At 48.1% G+C, this 22,725-nt stretch overlaps 1 protein-coding gene across 2 annotated transcripts in view; it reads right to left on the reverse strand.

Annotated features, from left to right (window-relative positions):
• Positions 1 to 501: 501 nt before the first annotated feature.
• Positions 502 to 22,725, reverse strand: part of ZNF341 (zinc finger protein 341) — a 44,446-nt gene continuing 22,222 nt past the window's right edge. For both annotated transcript variants that reach the window (XM_079944974.1, XM_079944973.1), the window contains 8 exons: positions 22,395 to 22,588; positions 21,471 to 21,661; positions 16,677 to 16,885; positions 10,115 to 10,211; positions 8,371 to 8,503; positions 5,475 to 5,586; positions 5,150 to 5,220; positions 502 to 3,364 (listed from right to left, as the gene is read on the reverse strand). In XM_079944974.1, the coding sequence (XP_079801100.1) occupies positions 2,835 to 3,364; positions 5,150 to 5,220; positions 5,475 to 5,586; positions 8,371 to 8,503; positions 10,115 to 10,211; positions 16,677 to 16,885; positions 21,471 to 21,661; positions 22,395 to 22,588 (1,537 nt within the window). In that variant the 3' untranslated portion in view covers positions 502 to 2,834. The remainder of the gene's footprint in view (positions 3,365 to 5,149; positions 5,221 to 5,474; positions 5,587 to 8,370; positions 8,504 to 10,114; positions 10,212 to 16,676; positions 16,886 to 21,470; positions 21,662 to 22,394; positions 22,589 to 22,725) is intronic.

Here is a 22,725-nt window from a genome sequence, read left to right on the forward strand (position 1 = left end):
CTTAGGCTGTCTTCATTTCTTTTCATTCTTTTTTCTTTATTCTGTTCCGTGGCAGTGAATTACACCATTCTGTCTTCCAGGTCAGTTATCCGTTTTTCTGCCTCAGTTACTCTGCTATTGATTCCTTCTATTGTAGTTTTCATTTCAGTTATTGTATTGTTCATCTCTGTTTGTTTGTTCTTTAATTCTTCTAGGTGTTTGTTCTTTCATTCTTCTAGGTCTTTGTTAAACATTTCTTGCATCTTCTCTATCTTTGTCTCCATTCTTTTTCCAAGAGCCTGGATCATCTTCACTATCATTATTCTGAATTCTTTTTCTGGAATGTTTCCTATCTCCACTTCATTTAGTTGTTTTTCTGGGGTGTAATCTTGTTCCTTCATCTGGTACATAGCCCTCTGCCTTTTCATCTTGTCTATCTTTCTGTGATTGTGGTTTTTGTTCCACAGGCTGCAGGATTGTAGTTCTTCTTGCTTCTGCTATCTGCCCTCTGGTGGATGAGGCTATCTAAGAGGCTTGTGCAAGTTTCCTGATGGGAGGGAATGGTGGTGGGTAGAGCTGGGTGTTGCTCTGGTGGGCAGAGCTCAGTAAAACTTTAATCCACTTTGTCTGCTGATGGGTGGGGCTGGGTTCCCTCCCTGTTGGTTGTTTGGCCTGAGGTGACCCAACACTGGAGGCTACCCAGCTCTTTGGTGGGGCTAATGGCGGACTCTGGGGGGGCTCACGCCAAGTACTTCCCAGAACTTCTGCTGCCAGTGTCCTTGTCCTCATGGTGAGACACCACCACCCCCCACCTCTGCAGGAGACCCTTCAACACTAGCAGGTAGGTCTGGTTCAGTCTTCTGTGGGGTCACTGCTCCTTCCCTCCTGGGTCCTGATGCACACACTACTTTGTGTGTGCCCTCCAAGAGTGGAGTCTCTGTTTCCCCCAGTCCTGTCGAAGTCCTGCAGTCAGGTCCCGCTAGCCTTCAAAGTCTGATCCTCTAGGAATTCCTCCTCCTGTTGCCAGACCCCCCAGGTTGGGAAGCCTGACGTGGGGCTCAGAACCTTCACTCCAGTGGGTGGACTTCTGTGGTATAAGTGTTTTCCAGTTTGTGAGTCATCCACCCAGCAGTTATGGGATTTGATTTTATTGTGATTGTGTCCCTCCTACCGTCTCATCGTGGCTTCTCCTTTGTCTTTAGATGTGGGGTATATTTTTTGGTGAGTTCCAGTGTCTTCCTGTCGATGACTGTTCAGCAGTTAGTTGTGATTCCGGTGCTCTCACAAGAGGGAGTGATCGCACGTCCTTCTACTCGTCATCTTGATGCAATCCCCCGGCATGCCTTCTTCTGTCCATCAAACACTCTGTGTCAAGGCCTAGATCAAGTGTTACCTCCCCCTCTGAGACTTGCTGTCCCCATCAGTCCCTTCCCTGGCCCTTCTGAGGGCTGGGTACGCTTACCACCCTTACCCCCTCAGCTGTGCACTGCTGCCTCACTCATCCCTCCCACTGCATCACACCCTTCCTGAGGATGTGGGGAACTCAACCTTGCTCTGAGCTCCAGCCACAGGCTCACACACAGATGTCTGAGGGATATCAGCCTTCAGGGAAACTCAGTGATCAAATTGAGTCCGACAGTCCTCCCACATCCTGCCCTGTTCCATCTCAGCCTCAGAGTCCTCTCCTGTAACTGAGGCAATGTGGCCCAGCAGGGTGGTGGTGAAGACAAATAAGAAAGCACAGGTGAAGGCCCCTTCTCTCCCTCCTTGTCTCCCAGGCAGCCTAGTTTGCTTCCCCCCTGGACTAGCTGGAGATGCGGAAGGGAATGCTGGATGTGGGGGCACCTATGGCCATCCAGAAGGCTGCTCAAAATGGTCCTCTGACTCTGGTTAGAGTTTCTGATTCCCAAGGGTTTTACGGCAAGGCCCAGGACCCTGCATTTTCAAAAGTGAGTTATAAACGCCTTCCTCCAGGGGCTTCCATGGGACATATTCTGAAATAACTGTTCTGGATGCACCAAACCTCCCTATGGCAATCGGGGCAGCGTAGCTGTGTGAGGAGCCAAGTGACTCCTCAGCCCGCACAAGCTTTGGTGGGGGGAATGCTGTCACCTAGGGGCTAAGAAGGAAACTGCCAAAGCTAGGGCCTGAGCCATGTTGATAAAAACATTTATTGAGCACTTTTTGAGTGCCGGGCACTATGCCAAACTCTATGCCAAACTCTTTGTACATTTCATCATACTGTATCCCAATGACAGCCCTATGAGGTAGTACTGTCATAAGCCCCATTGTACAGATGAGGAATGTGGGGCTCAAAGAGGTGAAGTGACTTACCCAAGGTCACACAGCAAGTAAGTGTCAGCGCTTGGATCTGAATCCAGATCTGGCTCACAGCTGAACTCTAACCACAACACTCGAGTGCCTCCTATATGCCTACATCAGAGTCGTCTGGGGATGCTGGGAGAACTGCATGTGAAAAGGTTTAACAGGTAAGGGCTCCAACCATATCAGGTCCCTGAAGAGCAGCTTAACTAGAGACTGCCCCTAGGCAGCCTGGAGGAGGGGTGGGTGGGACTCCCCTGTCTTCTCTCTCAGGCAGCCTGACCACCAGCCTGGACCAGCCAGACCCTGGGCCATTCAGGCTCAGCTGCCTCAGATCCCAGAATGCTGCAGGGCTTCCCAGCAGGACAGGGGGCCCAGCGAGGCGACCTTGGGCCAGGGTTTACAGAGCATGTTCCAAAAGGATTTTGACCAATGGCTCACTTCCACTGGGAAGGATCTCTAGTCTGCTCCTAGAGGCCCCGGACCCAAAGGTGAGCATCAGGCAGGATGCGGGAGCAAACACAATGGGTCCATCACTCCGAGGCCTGGATGTAGACAGGCACAGCAAGCATGGCACACGGGCCCTCGGCCCCTGCCTGCAGCTCCGCCAGGGCCAGGTTGGAGCCCAGGCCCTCGGCATGCCCGGGCACCACCAGCTCAGGTTCACCCCCCACTGTCCCACCCACTACGATGGACAGCACAGCATCTGGCTCCGAGAAGGGTGGCTTGCCTGGGGCGGCCTCGGGCACTGGCCCAGGCCCTGTGTCCTTCAGCTCCTCCAGCCCCAGTGGGTCAGGCAGGGGGGTCACCACCTTGCGGCCACCAGTGCTGCCGCTGCGGGGGGCTGCCCTCCTCCGGGGGGGCCGCCGGGCTTGCAGGTCCTTGTCCTTTTGGGGGCCGAGGCGGCAGCGGTGGTCCTTGAGGTACTTGTGGCGGGAAAAGCCCTTGGCGCAGCCGGCACAGCGGAACTTGTAGTTGCCTGTGTGGGCGCGCTGGTGCTCGGCGAGGTGGGCACGGCGACTGAAGGACTTGCTGCACAGGGCGCACTTGTGGAGCTTCATGCCTGGGGAGCGAGGGGAAGGCAGTGAGAGGCACCCAGACCCTTCACCCTGCAATGCTGCCCTGGCACTTGGAACAAAGCCCAGTTCCTCAGCTTGCCCTGCGAGCATGGGTGTGATCTGGGCCCTGCTCCCTCCACTCTCATCTCCCACCTTCTCCCAGCCACTTACCCTGTGCCAGCCTCCTGCCTCTGGGCCTTTGCTTGTGCTGTTTCCCCTCTGCCTGGAACAGCAAGCTCAGCCCCTAACCTTGACTAACTTTACCAGGTCACCATCATCTCTCTCCTCTCTGGTCTGCCTGCCTCACCCTGGCCGCCTCAGACCATTCCCCACAGGGCAGCTAGAGAGGTCTTGGTAAAACCTCTCCATGACACTCCCTGCTCCAAACCCTCCAGTGATTCCCCAAATTTCCCACAGAGCCGCCTGCAGCTGGCCACCCCCTTCACCTCTCAGACACATCCCCTTCCTCTCCCCTCTCTTGTTCTCTGAGCTCCAGGCCTCCCGCCCGCCTTTCCTTGTCTCAAACACCCGCCAGTCTCTTCCCTGCCTGAAGGCTTCACACTTGCTGCTCCCTCACTCTGGAAGCCATTTCCGGCTCTTCTCCTCCCTCAGACTCAGCTTTCGTGTCACCTCCTCCGGGAAGCCCACCCTGATACCCACTTCTCTTCTTTCTCTGCCAGCTCACTCTACTTATTTCCATCTTTGCCCTCAGCATATTTTACTGTAACATACTTACTTGTTTGCTGTTCATTTTCGATCTCTGCCACTAAATGCTAAGCTTCCCCAGGAGGGCAGGGTGGGCTTCTGCCTGATTCCCCCATGGCACCCCCAGTGCCTGACACATGGTATTCTCGCTATAGTCACTCACTGGATGAATCACTAGTGCCTCCATATCCACCATGAAGTCAACTCCGTCCCACACACAGATTGTGCCATGGCCCCCTCAGCCTCCCTGGGATGACAGGTCAGAGAGGGGGCAGTGACTTGCCCGAGGCCACCCAGCAGGACAGTGGTAGTGCCAAGAATCAAGCCCAGGCCCTCTGTCTCCAAGTCCTCAATCTACTCTTAGTTTTCACACATTCTTTAGCCACTAGATCCTGTTTATAAACCAGTGGTTGTTAATCGGGGTGACTTTATTCCCCAAGGATCTTTTGGCTTGTCCCCGGAGACGTATTTGGTTGTCATAACCATGGGGTAGAGGCCAGGGATGCTGCTGAACATCGTACAGTGCACAGGGCAGCCGCCCACAACAAAGAATTATCCAGCCCAAAATATCAACAGTGCCGATATTGAGAAACCTTGTTCTATAGACCAAGTGGTATGTGGAAAGCCAGCCAAACTGCTCTGGGGAAGCAGCAGCCCCAGGAGAAGCTCTGCGGAGCCACCGGGAAACTGAGTGGTGTGGAGACCCCCTACTCCACACCCCAGCTTCCTCGCTCTGCCGAGTGGGCCAAGGAACCTCCCTGGCCTTATCCTGGACCCGCTCAGAACTGGATCTCCCTCCACACCTGACCCCACCTCTGTCACACTGGGTGCCTCTCTGGTATACAGTCATCTCCTCCTGAGTCAGCTTCCTCCTCAGCCTGGGGGACTGTGGCTGACTCACCTCCGTACACCCTGAGGACCCAAACACAGGCCAGGCTCATGGCTCACAGGAGCAAAAGTCTATTGGCTGGAAGGTACCAGGCAGGGAAAATAAGCCTCACAGGATGTGTCTGCTCTTTCTGGGGCTCCTGCCCAGGGGGCTTGAGCTGAACCAGACCCTCCTGGCACGTCCAGGAGCCACTTACCGGAGTGGGAAAGGATATGAGCCTTCAGCTTGTCTGGCCGGTTGAACTCCTTACTGCAGCCCGTGTGTGTCCTAGGATCCAAAACGCTGGTCAGAGGAGCTCACTAAGCACAGGACTCTCTTGCTGGCCCCCCTGCTAGCCCTGGGCAGGATGGACTCGCTCATCCACCCTAAGGGCTGGGCAGGGAAGCAGCATGGGGGGTGAAGCAGCCAGGCAGGACCCAGGGCAGGACAAAAGGAGAGAGGGCCTGCAGCCCTCGGCCCTGACCCCCTTCTATCCCACAGCTGGGTAAACCTGCCCCCTCCCACCCACCGTCTCTACTCACGAGAAGGGGCATTTGTATTTCTTGAATGGCTCATGGATCAACATGTGTCTCTTCAGTTTGTCCTTGCGGTTGAACGCGGACTCACACACTGAGCACTTGTAGGGCTTCTCACCTGCAGGAGGAAACACAGATGGGGGACCAAGGGTGCCGTGAGAGGGAGTCTGAATATGGGCGCAGGGGTCTCCATTAGAGGACAGCAACTCCTCTAGGGAGGTGGCCTGGGGGAATATTGCCTCTCCCTTTCCTCGGACTTTGCTTTGCCAAGGAGAAGAGGAGCCTGTTTCAGTTAGGATGGGCAGGAAGGGCCTCTCTGACGAGGCAACACCTGAGGTGGTGAGGGAGCGAGCCATGCAGGAATGTGGAAGTGAGGGTCCCAGGCAGGAGGAGAGGTGGGGCACTGCATGTGTCTGAGGAACAATGGGGAGGCCCATGTGGCCGGGTTGGAGCAGGGGAGGGAGAATGAGGCAGAAGAGGAGGTGGGCAAGGCAGCCAGGCCCAAAAGGGAGGGCTTGGGAGGCCAAGGTGTTTACTCTGAGCCAGATGAGAAGCCACCAGAGGGGCTGAGCAGAGGAGGGACAGGATCTGACTCGAGAGTCTCACAGGCTCCCTCTGGCTGGCTGGGTGTAGAGAACAGATTGAGGGCGTGAGGGTGGAGGCAGGAAGGAGGCTGGTACAAGAAATGGGAAGTGGCCAGGTACGGGTGATGTTCAGAAAGCAGAATCGGCAGCCCTTGCTAACGGACTGGCTGTGCGGCGTGAGAGAATCTAAGGCGTGGGCTGGGTGGATGGCCGTGACATTTACTGAAATGGGGTCCACCAAAGGGGAGGGGGGAATTACACCTTATCTGGTTGAATCCTTGCAACAAACCATAAGGTAAGTCCTAGACGAGAAAACTTAGGTTCCCGGTCTACACATAGTGTTTGGGGGAAGTAAGATTCCAGCCCAGCAGTGTGACCCAGAGTCCACCTGAGTTGCCCCAGATCGTCTGCTGCAGAACCCATGCGTGGGGCTGGGGCTGAGGGGTGGCATGGAGAGCAGCTCTCACCTAACAGGGGTCAGGGGTCAGAAACTGCCCTTTGGAAAAGGGCTATTACTGGGTTGCTTTACTTCCTGCCATTATTTCCTCTCTGTTCTCCTCTCTGGGATGAATAAAGTACTTTTGAAAAATGCCGACCCAATGATTGAGGAAATTCTGGTCCTTACAATGGAATGTTCTGCAGTCATTAAAAAGATTAAGGTCGATCTGTGTTTCCTGATCTGGAAAGATCTCCTGGCGATATTGCTAGGGGGAAAAGAAAAGTGTAGGACAAGCTTAATACAGTCTCATTTTTGTTAGAAAAAAATACAATCCCCATACTCCAAAAAAGCCCTGGCCATATGGGTTTGTATCGACACAGAATATGCAGGGAGAAAGGTAGGGGAGGGTACACACCAAACTGTCAGTAGCAATTAAGATCTGAAGGGGGAATTTAACATTTTACTTTAGGTACTTCCATACTGCTTCCATTCTTACAAAAAGTATGTATTACTTTTGAATAATAATAATTACTTTTAAAACCATAAAGAAAGCAATTTGGTAATATCTATCAAAATTGCCAATGAAGTTAGTTTTGTTTTCTTCTTTTATCATAAATATGAAATATATGTAACAGAAAATTTACCATTTTAACCATCTTTAAGTGTACACTTCAGGGGCATTAACTACATTCTTACTGTCGTGCTACCATCACCACTATCCATCCCCAGAACTTTTTCATCATCCCAAACTAAAACTCGGTACTGCATATACATTTTAACCTAGCATTTTTTCCACTGCTAGGAATGTACACTACAGATGTATTCCCAAAAGCTTGTCAAGAGACCCACACAGCATTGTGTATACAAACTAACAGCTGAAAAAATAATTTAAGTGTCCATCCACAGGGGACTGGTTAAATCAAAGATGGTAAATGCAGGAGAATACTATGCAGCTGAGAAAAAGAAGGAGCCATTAGGAACATCTTCAAGGTACCTTGATAAGTGAAGAAAATGGCACATAATAGAGTTATAACATGTGCCTGTTTGTGTAAAAGTAAGCACATGTTTTGTATAGATGTAAAATGAAACTAGAATGTCCCAGATGAGACCACTAACAGTGGTCACCTTTGGGGAGGGGAATTAGGATCACTCTGCAAACTGCAAACTCCAAGTCACAAACTGATGGTGGTTATTTTAACAACTAAAACTGTACAGATAGAAAATACTGTTTTGTGAAACTTCTGTTGCAGTATATTCTGTGTGTAAGTATGTGTTTCCCGGGTTGCATATAAAATGTATTTTTTACCATAGGCCATAGTAAAAAAAAAAAAAAAAAAAAAAAAAAGGATTGTCCATCTGAGGAGAGATGCTTTTGTATTATCAAGGATTTTTTCCTCAGGTTTTCTCAATCTTTAGACTGTTTTCAGTATAAAGCAGAACAGAATTTTTTAACTAATAAAAAACATTTTAAAGCTTAAAAGAAAATAAAGTGTCAATGTATCTCAGCTGGGGAACTAAGGAGAGAGGGTTCTATCCAGGTTTGGGAGGGAATTTTGCATCGAGCACAACGCCCCCACCCCCAGGGGCTCAGAATGACCTCAGGGGCAGAGCCAAGAGTCCCCCCACCCGCCTCCCGAGGCTCATCTCCACTCTAGTGTTGGTGGGAACCCCTTGTTCACTTGAGGGAGCAGGCAGGGGCCAGGAAGGGGATGGGAAGCGGCGATGAAGAGAGGGAGGGGATGGGCAGGAGGGGGCTCAAGAAGAAGGCTGAAGGAGATGGGGAGGAAGGCCAGAGGGGGATGGGAAGGGGAACAGAGAGGGTGCCTGGGGGGAGGGGAAGGGGGACTGAGCAGGAGTTGGTGGGGGACAGGGTACCCACCTGAGTGGATGTGAGCATGCAGTTTGAGGTAGTGCTCCCGGCGGAAGAACTTCTTGCACACCTGGCACTTGAACCTGCCCCCGCTGCCATGGGTGGGCAGGTGACGCCGCAGGTAGCGTTCACAAGGAAACACCTGGCAGAACAGAGGAGTCAGCGTCAGGTCTGACTCACCAGCCCTCGTCACGTTATGAGCTCAAGGGGTCCCTCGTTACCAGCCCTTACAGAAACATCTTCCTTTCTGCCCACTGGGGGTCAAGGCCCACAGTGTCAAGTTCAGCCATTAGAACCTCATGGCTCCCACTACTCACCCATAAGCCCAGTCAAGACACGCGTACCCTGAGCTTCTGCCCAGGCTGTTGTTTCTACCCAGGGAGCCTTTCTCTTAGCCTGACAAACTCCTACTCATCCTTTAAGACCCAACTCAGGTCACTGCTTCTGTGAAGCCCTCCCTGACTCCTCAATGCCACACCAGGCAAAGCAAATTCCGCCCTTGAATGTCCACCCATATTTTTAAAGTCAGCATCTAACTTATTGAAACACAGCCCTTTGCTTGTACGGGATCTCCAAGAGGGCAGAGAGGGGCTTTCATTCCTCAGCACAGGGCCTGAATCAAATGACTGACAAGCAAAGGAATGAATGAAAAATGAACAAATAACTGAAGAAATAAATGGAAAGGTAATAAAAAGCCAGAAAACACAGAAGCCAAAATCTCTTTCCTCCCCAGGCATAGGAAAAGCATTCGTTCGCTTTTTCATTCATCTGATACAGAGAAGTGGTCAAGGACACAGACCCATCAACTTACTAGCCCCATTATTTCCCAGCTGGATGACCTTTCTGTGCCTCGGTTTCCCTGTCTATAAAATGGAGACAGTAATAATTTGCCCACCTCCTAGGGTTAAATGAGTCCGTTCGGACAAAATGCTCAGAATAGCATCTGGCACATGGTTCTTGCTAATTCACGATACCTTTTATTCAGACCACAAATTCCAACCCCCTAAATTAGGCTATATAATTAGAAACATCTACAATGAGGCCGAAGTGAAACCAGGGCTGTCTGTCCTGGAAAATCTGCCTCATAAGGTTGTAAGAAAATGAGTAGAACAAAGAAACCAGTTAAACACACCAGGGGGATGCAATCTGCAAAATCCAGACTTCAGGAAACTCCACAGGACCGATGGCCCAGTTTCTTCAACAAATACATTAAAAGAAAAAAGAAAGGAGCATCGATGGGGGGAATCTGTAGATTAACAGAAACTTTGGTCGTATCAACCAATCACAATATATCGACCTGATTCAAACAAACTTTACAAAAATTATGTTTTTGGGAAAAGTGGAAAATGGAACACTGCCTGGATATTTGATGATATGAAGGGCCAGGCTTTAGTGAGGGCTTCCAGATCCACTGAAAAGAAGAACCAGTAATAATAAGGATGATAAGACATCAGGAAGCTGGAGGCCGCTGTTCAGATGCTGGGCCTGGGCCCAGGAGAGGCCTCACTCCACGTCAGCCCGGCCTGGCCCGCCTGGCCCAGCAGTAGCACTGGGATGGCCACGGGTGGTGTCCAACGGGTGAGACGGGCCAGGCAGAGCTCTCGCTCTTCAAAGGCAAAGTCGTCTGCGGAGACAACCCCAAGCTTGGCCTGCACGTGTGTTGAGGCAGGAGGGGAGAAGGAGACGGTGGGGTCTTCACTCCATCACCTCTCGCCCCTATTTTCGCCCAGCCAGCAAGGGCAGGGTTCCCCACCTTTTGGCAGTGCGGGCAGGGGAAGTTGTGAGTGGCGGTCTGCAGGTGGTGCTCCAGTGCCTCCGGGGTGGAGTACTTGTTGACGCATTTGACACACCTACATGGGGAGGAGCAGAGAAGTGAGAGAGCTGTGTTCGGGGCTGGATGCCCCAGCAGGCGTGGGAACCGGCCACTCCCTGCCCCCAACACCAGGAGGCAAAATCCCACATCTGATTCATTCTCGAGCTTGCCACCACCTCCATCCTAAACCAAACCATCTTGCTCGAACGTGTGCAGTAGCCGCCTCCCTGCCCTAATTCATTCTCCACAGGGGAGCCAGCAGGAGCCTTTAAAAATCAAAATCACAGTTTACCCTTCCCCCTCTCCATATCCTCAAGTCCATTCTCTAGTAGGTCTGTGTCTTTATTCACATCTTGCCCCTAGGTTCTTCATGACCTTTTTTTTTTTTTCTTAGATTCCATATATATGTGTTAGCATACAGTATTTGTTTTTCTCTTTCTGACTTACTTCACTCTGTATGACAGATTCTAGGTCCATCCACCTCACTACAAATAACGCAATATTGTTTCTTTTTATGGCTGAGTAATAGTCCATTGTATATATGTGCCACAAAGTGAGAGTGGCATGGACATATATACACTACCAAACGTAAGGTAGATAGCTAGTGGGAAGCAGCCGCATAGCACAGGGAGATCAGCCTGGTGCTTTGTGACCACCTAGAGGGGTGGGATAGGGAGGGTGGGAGGGAGGCAGACGCAAGAGGGAAGAGATATGGGAACATATGTATATGTATAACTGATTCACTTTGTCATAAAGCAGAAACTAACACACCATTGTAAAGCAATTATACTCCAATAAAGATGTTAATAAAAATAAAAAAATAAAATTATGTGTTTACGACAAAACCTTTTTTTTAAATAAATTTACTTATTTTATTAAAAAAAAAATCAAAATCAGACTATGTCACACCCTTGCTTAAAAATCCCTACCTTGGCTTACAAGGCCCTACTGGCCTGACTCACTCCCAGCTCTCACCTTTCCCCATTGCCCATCTCACACCCTCTGTTCCAGGCCCCCCGGTCTCCTGAATGCACCCAGAGCACACCAAACTCGACCCCACCTCAGGTTCTTTGTACTTGCTGTTCTTATGACCTGGAACACTCTTCCCCCCAGTCCTCCCCTTGGCAGCACCTGCTCAGCCTTCACATCTCAGCTCAAATGTCACCTCCTCAGAGAGTCCCTCCCCGACCACCCCGTCTCAAGGTGCCCCCCAGAGCCCAGCCCCAGCCACTTCCTACTATGCTCTCCAGTTGTATTTTCTTCTTAGCAATTATTATCTGGAATCATTTATTTGCTTACTTCTCTGTCTCCTCCACCAGCAAGTGGGCTCTGGAGGCCAGGACCACATCTGTCTTGTTTGGCTTTTTCATAACCTGCTCTGAGCACCAGGGACAATCTCTTACATGAAACAGTCAGACAAGGACCCACTGTAGAGCACAAGGAACTCTACTCAGTACTCTGTAATGGCCTATATGGGAAAAGAATCTAAAAAGGAGTGGATAGATGTATAACTGATTCACTTTGCTGTACACCTGAAACTAACACAACATTGTAAATCAACTATACTCCAATAAAAATTAAAAAAAAAAAAAAGTCAGACAGACAAGGATCCAGGTCTGGCTCCTTCCCATCTCTGACCCTCAGTTTCCTTATCCATAAAATGAGGTAGGAATTCCAAGTGGACCTGCCTCTCAGTTTTTCTTAAGATCATAACAAGAGTCAAAGGACACACTGGTGCCAAACAGCTCATAAACTGCAAAGCACATAGACATGGTCTTTACTCTAAACATCACTCGCTAACATGTCCACAAAAGAGCAGTTTCAGGCCTCAAGCCGCTCTAAGGAAAAGGTCCCACCGTCCCCCCACCACAGAACATTCACCAGCAAATGGGCCCGTTTACAATGCAGTACCACTGAGGAATGCCAGAGGCAGGTGGGCAATTCATGTTAAAAACAGAACCATGGACCCTGCCATCTGTACACCAGGGCACATGGGAAACCCGCAGTCAGGCTGCACCTGTGGTGGGCCCCGGGGACGCCCCTTCAGGCCACACCCTGAAAACCACAAGCTAAATGCCTCCAGATGGCAAGAAAGAAGGAGCAGGAGAGGTGAGAGCAGAGCTACGAGGAGGGCAGAGACCTGGTGAGCTAGTGGGAGGAAGAAGACAGGAATCGCACAGGCTCCGGCAGCAAGGATGCAGTTTCGCAGCACCATTAAATGAAAACTCCCTGCCAGAAACGCCACCCTAACTATGTCACCCAAAGTAACATCCCCAGCACCAGGCCAAACCAGAGTCATGTGTCTCCTGATACAGCACGCTGAGAAAGACACAGCATCGCTTTGTGATACTCCTGCCAAAAGTGCCAATCCTGGCTCCACCCTGAGGTCAAATCAGACAAACCCAAACTGAGGGCATTTTACAAAATTACTGGCTTATACTCTTCCAAAATATTAAGGTCATGAAAGACAAAGACAGAATGAGAACTGTTCCAGCTTAAAGGGGACTAAAGAGACACAACAACCAAATACAATCTGGGATCCTGGATTGGATCCTGAGCCAGAAAAAACATGTTTTTTTCTTTGTCTGTAAAGGATGTTATTGGAACAATTAGAAATTTTTGAATAGGGTACATTAGGTAACAGAACTGTATTGATTTAACTTCCTGATCTTGATAACTACACTGTGCTTATGTAAGAGGTTATCCTCATTTTTAGAAAATACACACTAAAGAGAAAGGGTAAAGGAGCATCATGCCTGCAAATTATTCCCAAAAAGCTCAGAATGTGATAAAGTAAGTGTGTAAGGATTGTAATATCGGGGAAATCTGGATGAAGGGTGTATGTGGGAATTCTCTGTACTATTCCTTTAACTTTTCTAGAAGTCTAAAATTATGTCAAAATAAGTTTAAAAAGAACACTTCCTGAAACAGATTGCCTATGGGATGAGGGAGCGGGTCAGGGTGGATAGGGAATTCCTTTTCACTCTATGCCCTCCTGTAGTTTTTAAATATTGCATTGTAGGCACATAGCAATTATTTTTTTCAAGTAGGTAATTAATCTTTTTTAAACCCCTCTGTGATCTTTGACCTGCAAAATCACTTCTAGGAACTTATTTACAAATGAGCAAAGATATATGTCCAAAGTTGTTCCTGTAGTGTTGTTTATAATAATGACAAACTGGAAATAACCCAATTAACCTGCAATAAGGAATGAGTTAAATAAATTACAGCCCATCCACATACAATGGAATACTAAGTAGCTGTTTAAAAAACTGAGGCAGGTCTGTTTGTGCTGAGGTGCAAAGATATAAACATTACAGTTTTAAGTGGTAACGCCAAGTACACGGAATGATCCTATTAAATTTTAGACTGTTTGTCGGAAGTTGTGCAACAGGAAGATGGTGTGATGAATTTTCACCCGATTCAATAACTGTGTTTGGGATAACCTAACTCAAATATAGCCTGTGATATTTATAGCTATAAATATGCTTATTACAGATATATACCAAAGGACATGTACCAAGAGGTTAACAGGGTTTTGTTTTTTGTCTTCTTGTGGGTTTTTCTAAAAATCCATTTCTGTGCATTGAACATGGATGACTTTTGTAACTAGAAAAAAAAATACATCTTATTTTTAAAAGGAAAAAGTAAACATACAGCATATATATAGTGACATGTATGAAATTCACTTGAGGGAGTTGGGGAGGCTCCACAGGCAGGCCAAGGCAATGTGGCCCAAAGCAGGCAGAGCAGCCGGACTGACAGGACCTGCCCGCGTGAAAATGGAATGAAACCACCACACCCACTTAAATGCCACCATGAGAGAGAAATAAACTCTCACCTTGTTAAAGCCACTGTTATTTTGGGTCCCTGTTACAAGCAACCAAACCTAGATTTAAATTATATAATTAATAAACATTGCAGCAATAATATTTATTGAGTACCTATTATGTTCCAGGCACCATGTCTAACTGCTTCGTACTCATCTTACTTGATCCTTGTAAATAAACCAATAGGGTAGGCACTATCGTATCGCCATTTCACATGTGAGGAGACTGAAGTTCAGAGTGGCTGAATATCTTGTTGAGGTCATCCATCAGGTTTGCAGCTGAGCTCAGATTTGAGCACAGGGAGGTGGCTCCAGAGCTCTTATCATTACCCACTACAGCATTCCGCCCTTGGGCCATCCAGGTGGTGTCCTGCCTCCCCGCACCTTACTCTGGGGCCAGAAGCTCCAATGGCTACAAAGGGCCTCTGACACTCTAAGCTTGGCAAGAGAACCTGGCAGAAGTGATCTACTGCAGGCACAGGGCCATCATGGGGCTCAATTCTCAGCCTGTGAACTCCAAAACCAGAGCTATGAGGCTTCCACAGTCCAAGACAAGAGTCTGAATCCCAGCTCTGTACTGACGTTGTTACTCTGGTGGGCAGGTCACTTCTCCTCTCTGAGCCTCAATGTCCTCATCTTCAAAATGGGGAGAACACCACAGCTATGGACTGAACGGTGTCCCTCCAAAATCTGCATGTTGAAGTCCTGACCCTCAATGTAATGGTATTTGCAGATGGAGCCTTTGGGTAGTGATTAGGTTTAGATGAGATCATGAGTGTGGGATCCTCCAGGTAAGGTTAGTGCCCTTATAAGAAAAGACCAGACAGAAAGGATGCCCTCTCTCTCTCATGTGTCTATAATATTTTGTTATAGCCACCTCAGCTGACTGATACAACCTACCTCCCAGGATTGCGGGGATCAATGTCCCTAAGTCAGGCCAAGGCACCTAGTAGTTGCTCCCTTCCTTTTACTTGGCATCTCACTCTAGAGAGACACACAGCTACAGGGACTTACAGAATATCCACAGATTGGAATGGCAAAAGCAAAAGAAAATGCCCTCTGAGAACAAATGAGAATTACTCATCATTATCCAGAAATCTCTACCCCTTAGCTGGTCAGAGCTTCACCTGGTTTTCCTGCCTCTTTGGCCCCATTTCCTAATCTCCCTCAGGGTCAGTTGCCCTACATCCCATTTCTCAAGCCCCAGTCCCCCTGCCAACTTCTCAAAGCTCTTGTGACTTCTAAAAGGTCCTCATGCCCTGGCCCCACTTTCTCTCCCAGGCCCCATCTAAACATCTCCTCCCCCTTCCATTCTACAGAACAGTCATTCTAAACCACATGCTATTTTATTTTATATCGCTACACCTGCTGTTCCTCCTGCTAGGAATGCACTTCCCACTACCCACTGTCTACCTGGCAAACTCCTACCCATCCTTCAAAACCCAGTTCAGATATCATTGTTCCTGGGACACCTTTGCTGCCCTACCTCCCACTTTGCGTAATATGTCTATGATAGCATTTTATCACAGTATATCCTAAGAATATATACACTCCTGTCTCCCTAAGCAGACCATGCATTCTAAACTCAAGGTCTGTATTTACTTATTTTTGAACCCCAGAAGCCTCACCCAGGAGTTAGAGGGGGGCCCCATTAACAGAGGTCATCAGCTAAGTCTGTGCAGATACAAGTTTGTACAGAGAAGCAAAAGCCATTCTAACATGAAAATATTCACTAGTGGACTAGAAGAAGTCCCTAGACAAACACTCCAATTTTTTTTCCACTATCCCACGCACTATGTGCTGGGTTTTGTGAGGCAGCGGCTCCCAAGAGACATAAGGGAAATGCGCGGCGAAATGAATGCAGAGCAAAAATGAGGGGTTCCACCAAGTCATGAAAGTGATGCTGGATGACACCATCGTCATATGAGAGTCTAGAAGAGGGACCAGAAAGCAATCGAGGAAGAGAAACTCTACAAGGATGATCACAGGATCGATGGCTCCAAAGAGAATGATCTGAAGATCTAAGGACTAAAAGCATGAGGCAAAACGGAGGGAGCCCTTCATCATTTCTGCCAAAGGGACCTTCTTTATGACTGAAACAGAAAACTACAACAATGTAAAGGGTTGTCAGAAAACTACCCCCAATGAAATCTACATTTGATTCATTCCTTGTCCATTCTAAGAATCAGCATATAGCTTCAACTTTAACCTAAATTTTACAGATTATAAAACAAATGAATCTTATTTTTATGATTTTTGCTTTCAGATTTTGCTTTCAGACTTGTTCATTTTTTCATTTAAGAATCAGCGTACCATTCCAACTGTAACCTAAATTGTGTAGACTATCAGACGGAATACTATTTTCATAATATTTTACTTTAGGAAAAAAACAAATCTTTTTTCCATTATGAACAAGGAAAGAACATTGGCTTCCCTTTTTTAAGATTTTTTTTCTTTTTTTTTTAGGATAACTGCCAAGTTGAAGAATGATATAAGGCGGGCCAGCATCTCTTGCCCCCTTCAGTGCCAAGACACAGAACCCTCTCTGCCAGGCTGGACCCTGGAGCCTCAGATTCCCCTTTGAGATGTCCCACTGGTCCTGAGCAGTCAGAACCACCAAAGGACCAGACCCCTGGGCTCCCTGCAGGGAGAGGGAAAAGGGAGGGCACGTACTTGTAGACGGCACTGTCCTTCTTGGGGCTGTGCTGGGGCAGGAGGCTGTGTGAGTACTGATGCACACCCAGGTCGTACAGCGAGGGGAAGTCCTTGCCACAGAGGTGGCAACGGTAGCTCAGCTCCTCCTGGTGGCTCTTGATGTGCTCCAGAAAAGTGTCGAGCTTTGGGAATGTCTGCGCGCAGCTTTTGACCACACACTTGTACACCTTGAGGGAAGAGGCAGGGTCAGTGAGGAAAGGCAGGAGAGCTGCTCCACTGCCGCCCCCTGCCCTGTGGCATCCACCTCGAACACTGCTTGTGGAAGACCCAACCGCTGTTTCCCTGCTCCCCTGCTGCTGCAGCCTTGGTCTTATTTTGATTAGAGGGTCCCCTCCTCTCAGCCAGTCACAATGGCCCCATTACCCTCCCTGCAGGCTCTGTGTGGTCTGGGTATGCTTAAGAAAAAATATCCAAAACCTGGAATGATAACATCTTGAAAAGATGTGAAAAGATGACACGACGTCCTTCCAATGTCATGCTAGAATAGTGGCTCTCCAACTTGAGCCTGCATCACGATAACAGATTATGCTACTCCCAGCGAATCGATTCAGCAGGTCTGGGTGGCCTGAATATGTGCATTCCTACCAAGTGCCCAGGTGATGCTGAAGCTGCTGGGCCAGGGACCTCAGTTTGAGAACTGCTGTCTGGCAGGCAGTTAGGTAAAGGCAGTTAAGCCACTGAGGGTCATCTCACCCTCTGGGTGATGTGACTTGTTTTGACTGTTTACTACTGATTAGGACCCAGACTCTAAAGTTAAATGTCAACTTGTAGAAAACTGATCCAATGTAAATGATTTTTCTCATGTAGAAAAGATAACTCCAAAGGTTTCGGTGCCCTGAAGACATTAACCAGATTTGTATCTAACTTAGTAATCTTATTTCAGGATTCCTTTTTTTCACTGACATAGTTATATAAGGGTATAGATATCAGTGTTTCATATCCTCTTTTGACTGGCTTTGTCATCCTCCCAGTTCCCTCATTAATGAGTTAAGTAAAATTCTGACTCATGTTCAGTATGTTATTTGTATGAGAATGATGTTTCTTAACATTTTGAAAATTATACTTTGACAAGTAGTACACACTCCTCATAGGGCTGCATGACACACTCAGATACAATTCCACATGCCCTTTCTTCCTAACAAAGTGAACCCTGATTTGTTCAGAATGGCAAGATGCCAAATCAAGTTAAAACATTTGATCCCCTGGCTCCCTTACATCGAGTGTCAGCCATGTGACTCCTTTCTTGCCAATGATAAGTAGGCAGTAGTCTTTGGGGAAGGAATCACTCCCAGAACAAAAAGGCAAAAGCTTCCTAGGAGAAGTCCCCTCTGTTTTTTGCATTTGTCCTGACTGGAATATAGATGTGATGACTGGAGGTATAGCAGCCATCCTGCTACCTTGAGGATGAAAGCCACATGCTAAAGATGGCAGAGCAGAAAGCCAAGAGAACCCTGCTATATAAGCCCAATTCTACCTACTTATGGACCTCTTGTGATGTGAGAGGAAAAAAACCCTAACCAGTAAGCCAGTTATCTATTATTTGCAGCATGACAATGCACTCCTAAATGACAGAGCATATGCACTGGCTCTGACCAATGAGAGGTCTACAGAAGGCTTCTGGGAAAGGTTTCCTTGCTCCTAAAGAAGACACAGAAAATACAACCCCTTTATGCTCACGGATAATACTGTGTTTGATCTTCTGCCTAGGAAGAGTGACTACCATCACAGGACCACAGGCAAACCACCAGCAGGGGACAAGGCCACACCCTGAGATAGTGGAGACAAGAGCTAGAAAGACACAGGGTCCTTGATGCTGGGTTGAGTCAACTGACTGTCTCAGGCCCAGAGCTGCCCTATCTTGGGTTTCCTTGTTATGTGAGACAACAAACTTCCTAACTGTTTAAGCTAGTTTGAGTCAAAGTTTTCTGTGATTTTCCCCCAAAGATATCCTAACTTAACTCCATCAATCTCCCTGCTAAGAATCTATCATAAGGGGACTTCCCTGGTGATGCAGTGGTTAAGAATCCTCCTGCCAATGCAGGGGACACGGGTTCGATCCCTGGTCTGGGAAGATCCCACATGCCACAGAGCAACTAAGCCTGTGCGCCACAACTACTGAGCCTGCGCACCACAACTACTGAAGCCTGCGCTCCCTAGAGCCCATGCTCCGCAACAAGAGAAGCCACCGCAGTGAGAAGCCCACGCACCGCAACGAAGAGTAACCCCTGCTCGCTGCAACTAGAGAAAGCCCATGCTCAGCAGCGAAGACCCAACGCAGCCAAAAGAAAAAAAAAAAAAAAAGAATCTATCATAAGGAAGAAGTCAGAGATGTGGACAAAGATTTGATTACAACAATGTTCACAACAGTTTTGTTTATAATAGCAAAACTCAGGAAGTAACCTAAATGTTCAACAATAGGGAATTTTAAAAAATGTAGCCATTGGGAATTCCCTGGTGGTCCAGTGGTTGGGACTCCACTGCTTCCACTGCAGCGGGTACAGGTTCGATCCTTGGTCAGGGAACTAAGATCCCTCGTGCCACATGGCATGGCCAAAAAAAAAAAAATGTAGCTGTTAAAAATTATGCTTTGTTTTGTTTTTTTAAATAGTGACATGGAGATTTCCCTGGTGGTCCAGTGGTTAAGAATCTGCCTTCCAATGCAGGGGACACGGGTTTGATCCCTGGTCAGGGAACTAACATCCCACACGTGGCGGGGCAACTAAGCCCGCGCACTACAACTACTGAGCATGCAAGCCACAGCTAGAGAGCCTGTGTGCTGCAACTACAGAGCCCACGCACTCTGGAGCCCATGCGCCACAACTAGAGAGAGAAAACCCGCACACCACAGAGAAAAGCCCGCTAGAGAGAAGCCACGCGCCGCCACTAAGACCTGACACAGCCAAAAATTAATTAAATAAATAAATATTTTTTAAAAATAGTGACACGAGTAAATGCTCAGAATATAAAATTAGATTCAAAAACAAAAAGCACAAGAAAATTTACACCGAGTGAAAAAAGTCAGTCTCAGAAGGCCACATACTTGACGATTCCACATATACAACATTCTCAAAATGCCGAACTTATAAGGACGGAGAAAAGATTAATTTTAGTGGTTTCCAGAGGCCAGGGATGTTGATGAGGAGCGTGGGTGTGACTACAAAAACCCAGCACAAGGGAGTCTCTGTGGTGATGGAATCCTTCTGTATCGTGATTGCAGTGGTGACTACTCAAATCTACACAGGTGATAAAATGACATAGAACTATACATACACTTTATATCAAAGTCAGTTTCCTATTTGTGTGATACTGTGCTCTGGTTATGTAAGAAGTAACCATTGAGGGGAACTGACTGAAGGGTATGAGGGACCTCTCTATACCATCTTTGCAACTTCCTGAGAACCTACAATTCTTTAAAAAGTCTTTTAAAAAGCTATCTCAGAAAAAAAGCATACTTCAAAATTATATATGTGTACAGATCCCAATTATAATTTAAAAAAAAAAGAAAATCTACAAAACATACTGCATTTTGGGCTGCATTCATGGGAGGACACATTGCAAGGTGGTTAATGACATGGGGTTTGGAGTCAAATCAACCTGGCTTTAAAGCCTGACTCCGTCACTTACTGGCAGTGTGACTTAGGATGGGTCACTTCACCTCTCTGTGCTTCAGTTTCTTCACCTGGATATACTGAAAATGCCTATCTCTAAGGTTGTTATGAGAAGTAAATAAAGTATTGAATGTAAGGCACTTAGCAGAATACCCAGCATATAATAAATAGTAAATATTAACCTAAACATTCTTCAGACTTTTCTGAATTTTCTAATCTTACATTGGGTATATGATACTTTTATAAGGAGAAAAATAACTAATAAAGATTATTTAAAAAAAATAAAGACTGGAATAGAGTTACCATATAACCCAGCAATTCCACTCCTAGGTTTATACCCAAGAGAATTGAAAACATATGTTCATACAAAAACTTGTACACAAATGTCCACAAAAGTATTAGTCATAAAAGCCAAAAAGTAGAAACAACCTAAATGTCTATCAACTGATAAAAGGATATTCAAAATGCGCTATATCCATACAACAGAATATTATTTGGCAATAAAAAGGAATGAAGTACTGATACATGTTACAACACAAACGAAAACACTATCTCAAAAGACCACGTACTACATGATTCCATTATTAAATGTCCAGAACAGGTAAATCCATAGAGTCAGAAAACGGATCAGTGGTTGCCTGGGGCTGGGAGTAGGGGGGTGTGACTACTAGCAGGTATAAAGTTTCCAGGGTGATAAAAATGTTCTAGAATTAGTGTGGTGATGGCTGCGTAACATTATGAATAGATTAAAAACTATTAAAGTGTACACTTTAAAAGGGTGAATTTTATGGTGTATGAATTATGCCTCAATGGAAAAAAAAAAGGCTGTAGTCTTAAATCCCCATAGGTAGGTTTTTAGACCCTAGATCTTCTCAGAGGAGTAAGGATGCTTCCTGTGTCTGGTCCCTTCATTATACGACCCTTGAGAGGTGGGCTTCCTCCCCTGGGCAAGCACCATAACCGCCCAGTAAGCTGGCCCCACCCAGGCAGAACGGACGAGGAAGCTTGGTCCATCATGGTCACATGGCAGCTCAGAGCAGCCGAGGCCCACTCCTGTCCCTTTCTAGGCAGCACCAGTCAAGGCTCACGACTAGAGTCGGTGTTGCCCGCCCACCCCGACCCCTGCTCCCCGCCACCCACTTACCTGCTCATTCTTATGCTGGGTCATGTGGGACTTGAGCTGGAAGTAGGTGCTGAACTTGCTGGGGCAGAACTGGCACAGGTAGGAGCTATCGATGAGGACCACCTGCTTGGCCTCCAGCTTGTCCCCCTCCTCCTCGCCTGCTGTGGGCAAGGCCTGGGGCTGCGGGGCACTCGACAGGGTCTGGCCCAACCCTACGGAGAAAGCCAGGGAGGGAAGTCACTGAGAAAGGCAGAGGGAGAGGCAGGACAGAGCCACGCCCCTCGGGAAGGACTCCCAGGGCACCTCCTGCGGGCTCCCCTGCATTCACCCCGCCACCTACCACGAGCTCGGGGTTGGATGCTGTACCCGAGGCCCTGCACTCACACTCAGCTAGTGCACACAGACACAGCCATTCCAGGGGCCAACGTACTGAATACTTACATTCCAGAAGAGCTATGCCTCAAGTCTCCCCTCGCAGGCCTTCCCCTTGGACACTCTAGACCTCTCCGTGGTTGTTAACAACACTGACTGCCACCCCCAGCTGTACTCACAATGCCTCCCAGCTCCTTGTTCCAATTACAAGCATTTGTTTAGTTGTCCTTCCCTCACTCTCCCTGAGGACGGGGGCCTCTGACCTCATGTCCGTAGGCCCAGTGGCCTGGCACACAGTAGGCCTCCCTCCAAATGTTTGCTCAATGGTAGCCCCTCTGGTGCCAGGCACTGTAGGAGTTTTGAAAGAAATGGTTTCTTCTCTAGAGCTCACAAGAACTCAGAGGGCACACACAGAATGGCTAAACAACACAGTAGGGTAGTTCCCACTGGCAGGTCACGTAAAAGTGGGCATATGTTGCTTGCACATTAGCTGCCTGTGGCTGGCGCTGCCCACCCCCAGGGCTGCATAGGGAGGCTCCAGCCAGACACAGCCCAATGGCCACTTCTACCCACCTGTGCTATCCTCATCCTCCTGCCTGCTGGGGTTCAGGGCCATGACCTGTACCGTCACAGAGTTGCGAGAAACGGTGCCACCGCTGCGTCCTGGAGGCCACACCTTGTGGGTCTGCATGTGTTTCTTGACATTAGACTTCTGGGCAAAGGCACGGCCACATGCAATGCACTGGAAGGGCTTCTCACCAGTGTGGCTGCAGACACAAGGCTTGTCAGCACCCGCGTGTCGGAACGGGACTGTGGCCTCAGCCCGGGAGCTCACAGCCACCAGGAAGGCCCAGGCAGAGCGTCCAGGTGCTGCTGGCCACCATCCTGACACCATGAGGACAAG

The sequence above is a fragment of the Stenella coeruleoalba genome (genome assembly GCF_951394435.1).
Source record: "Stenella coeruleoalba genome assembly, chromosome: 15".
Taxonomy (NCBI): Eukaryota; Metazoa; Chordata; class Mammalia; order Artiodactyla; family Delphinidae; genus Stenella; species Stenella coeruleoalba.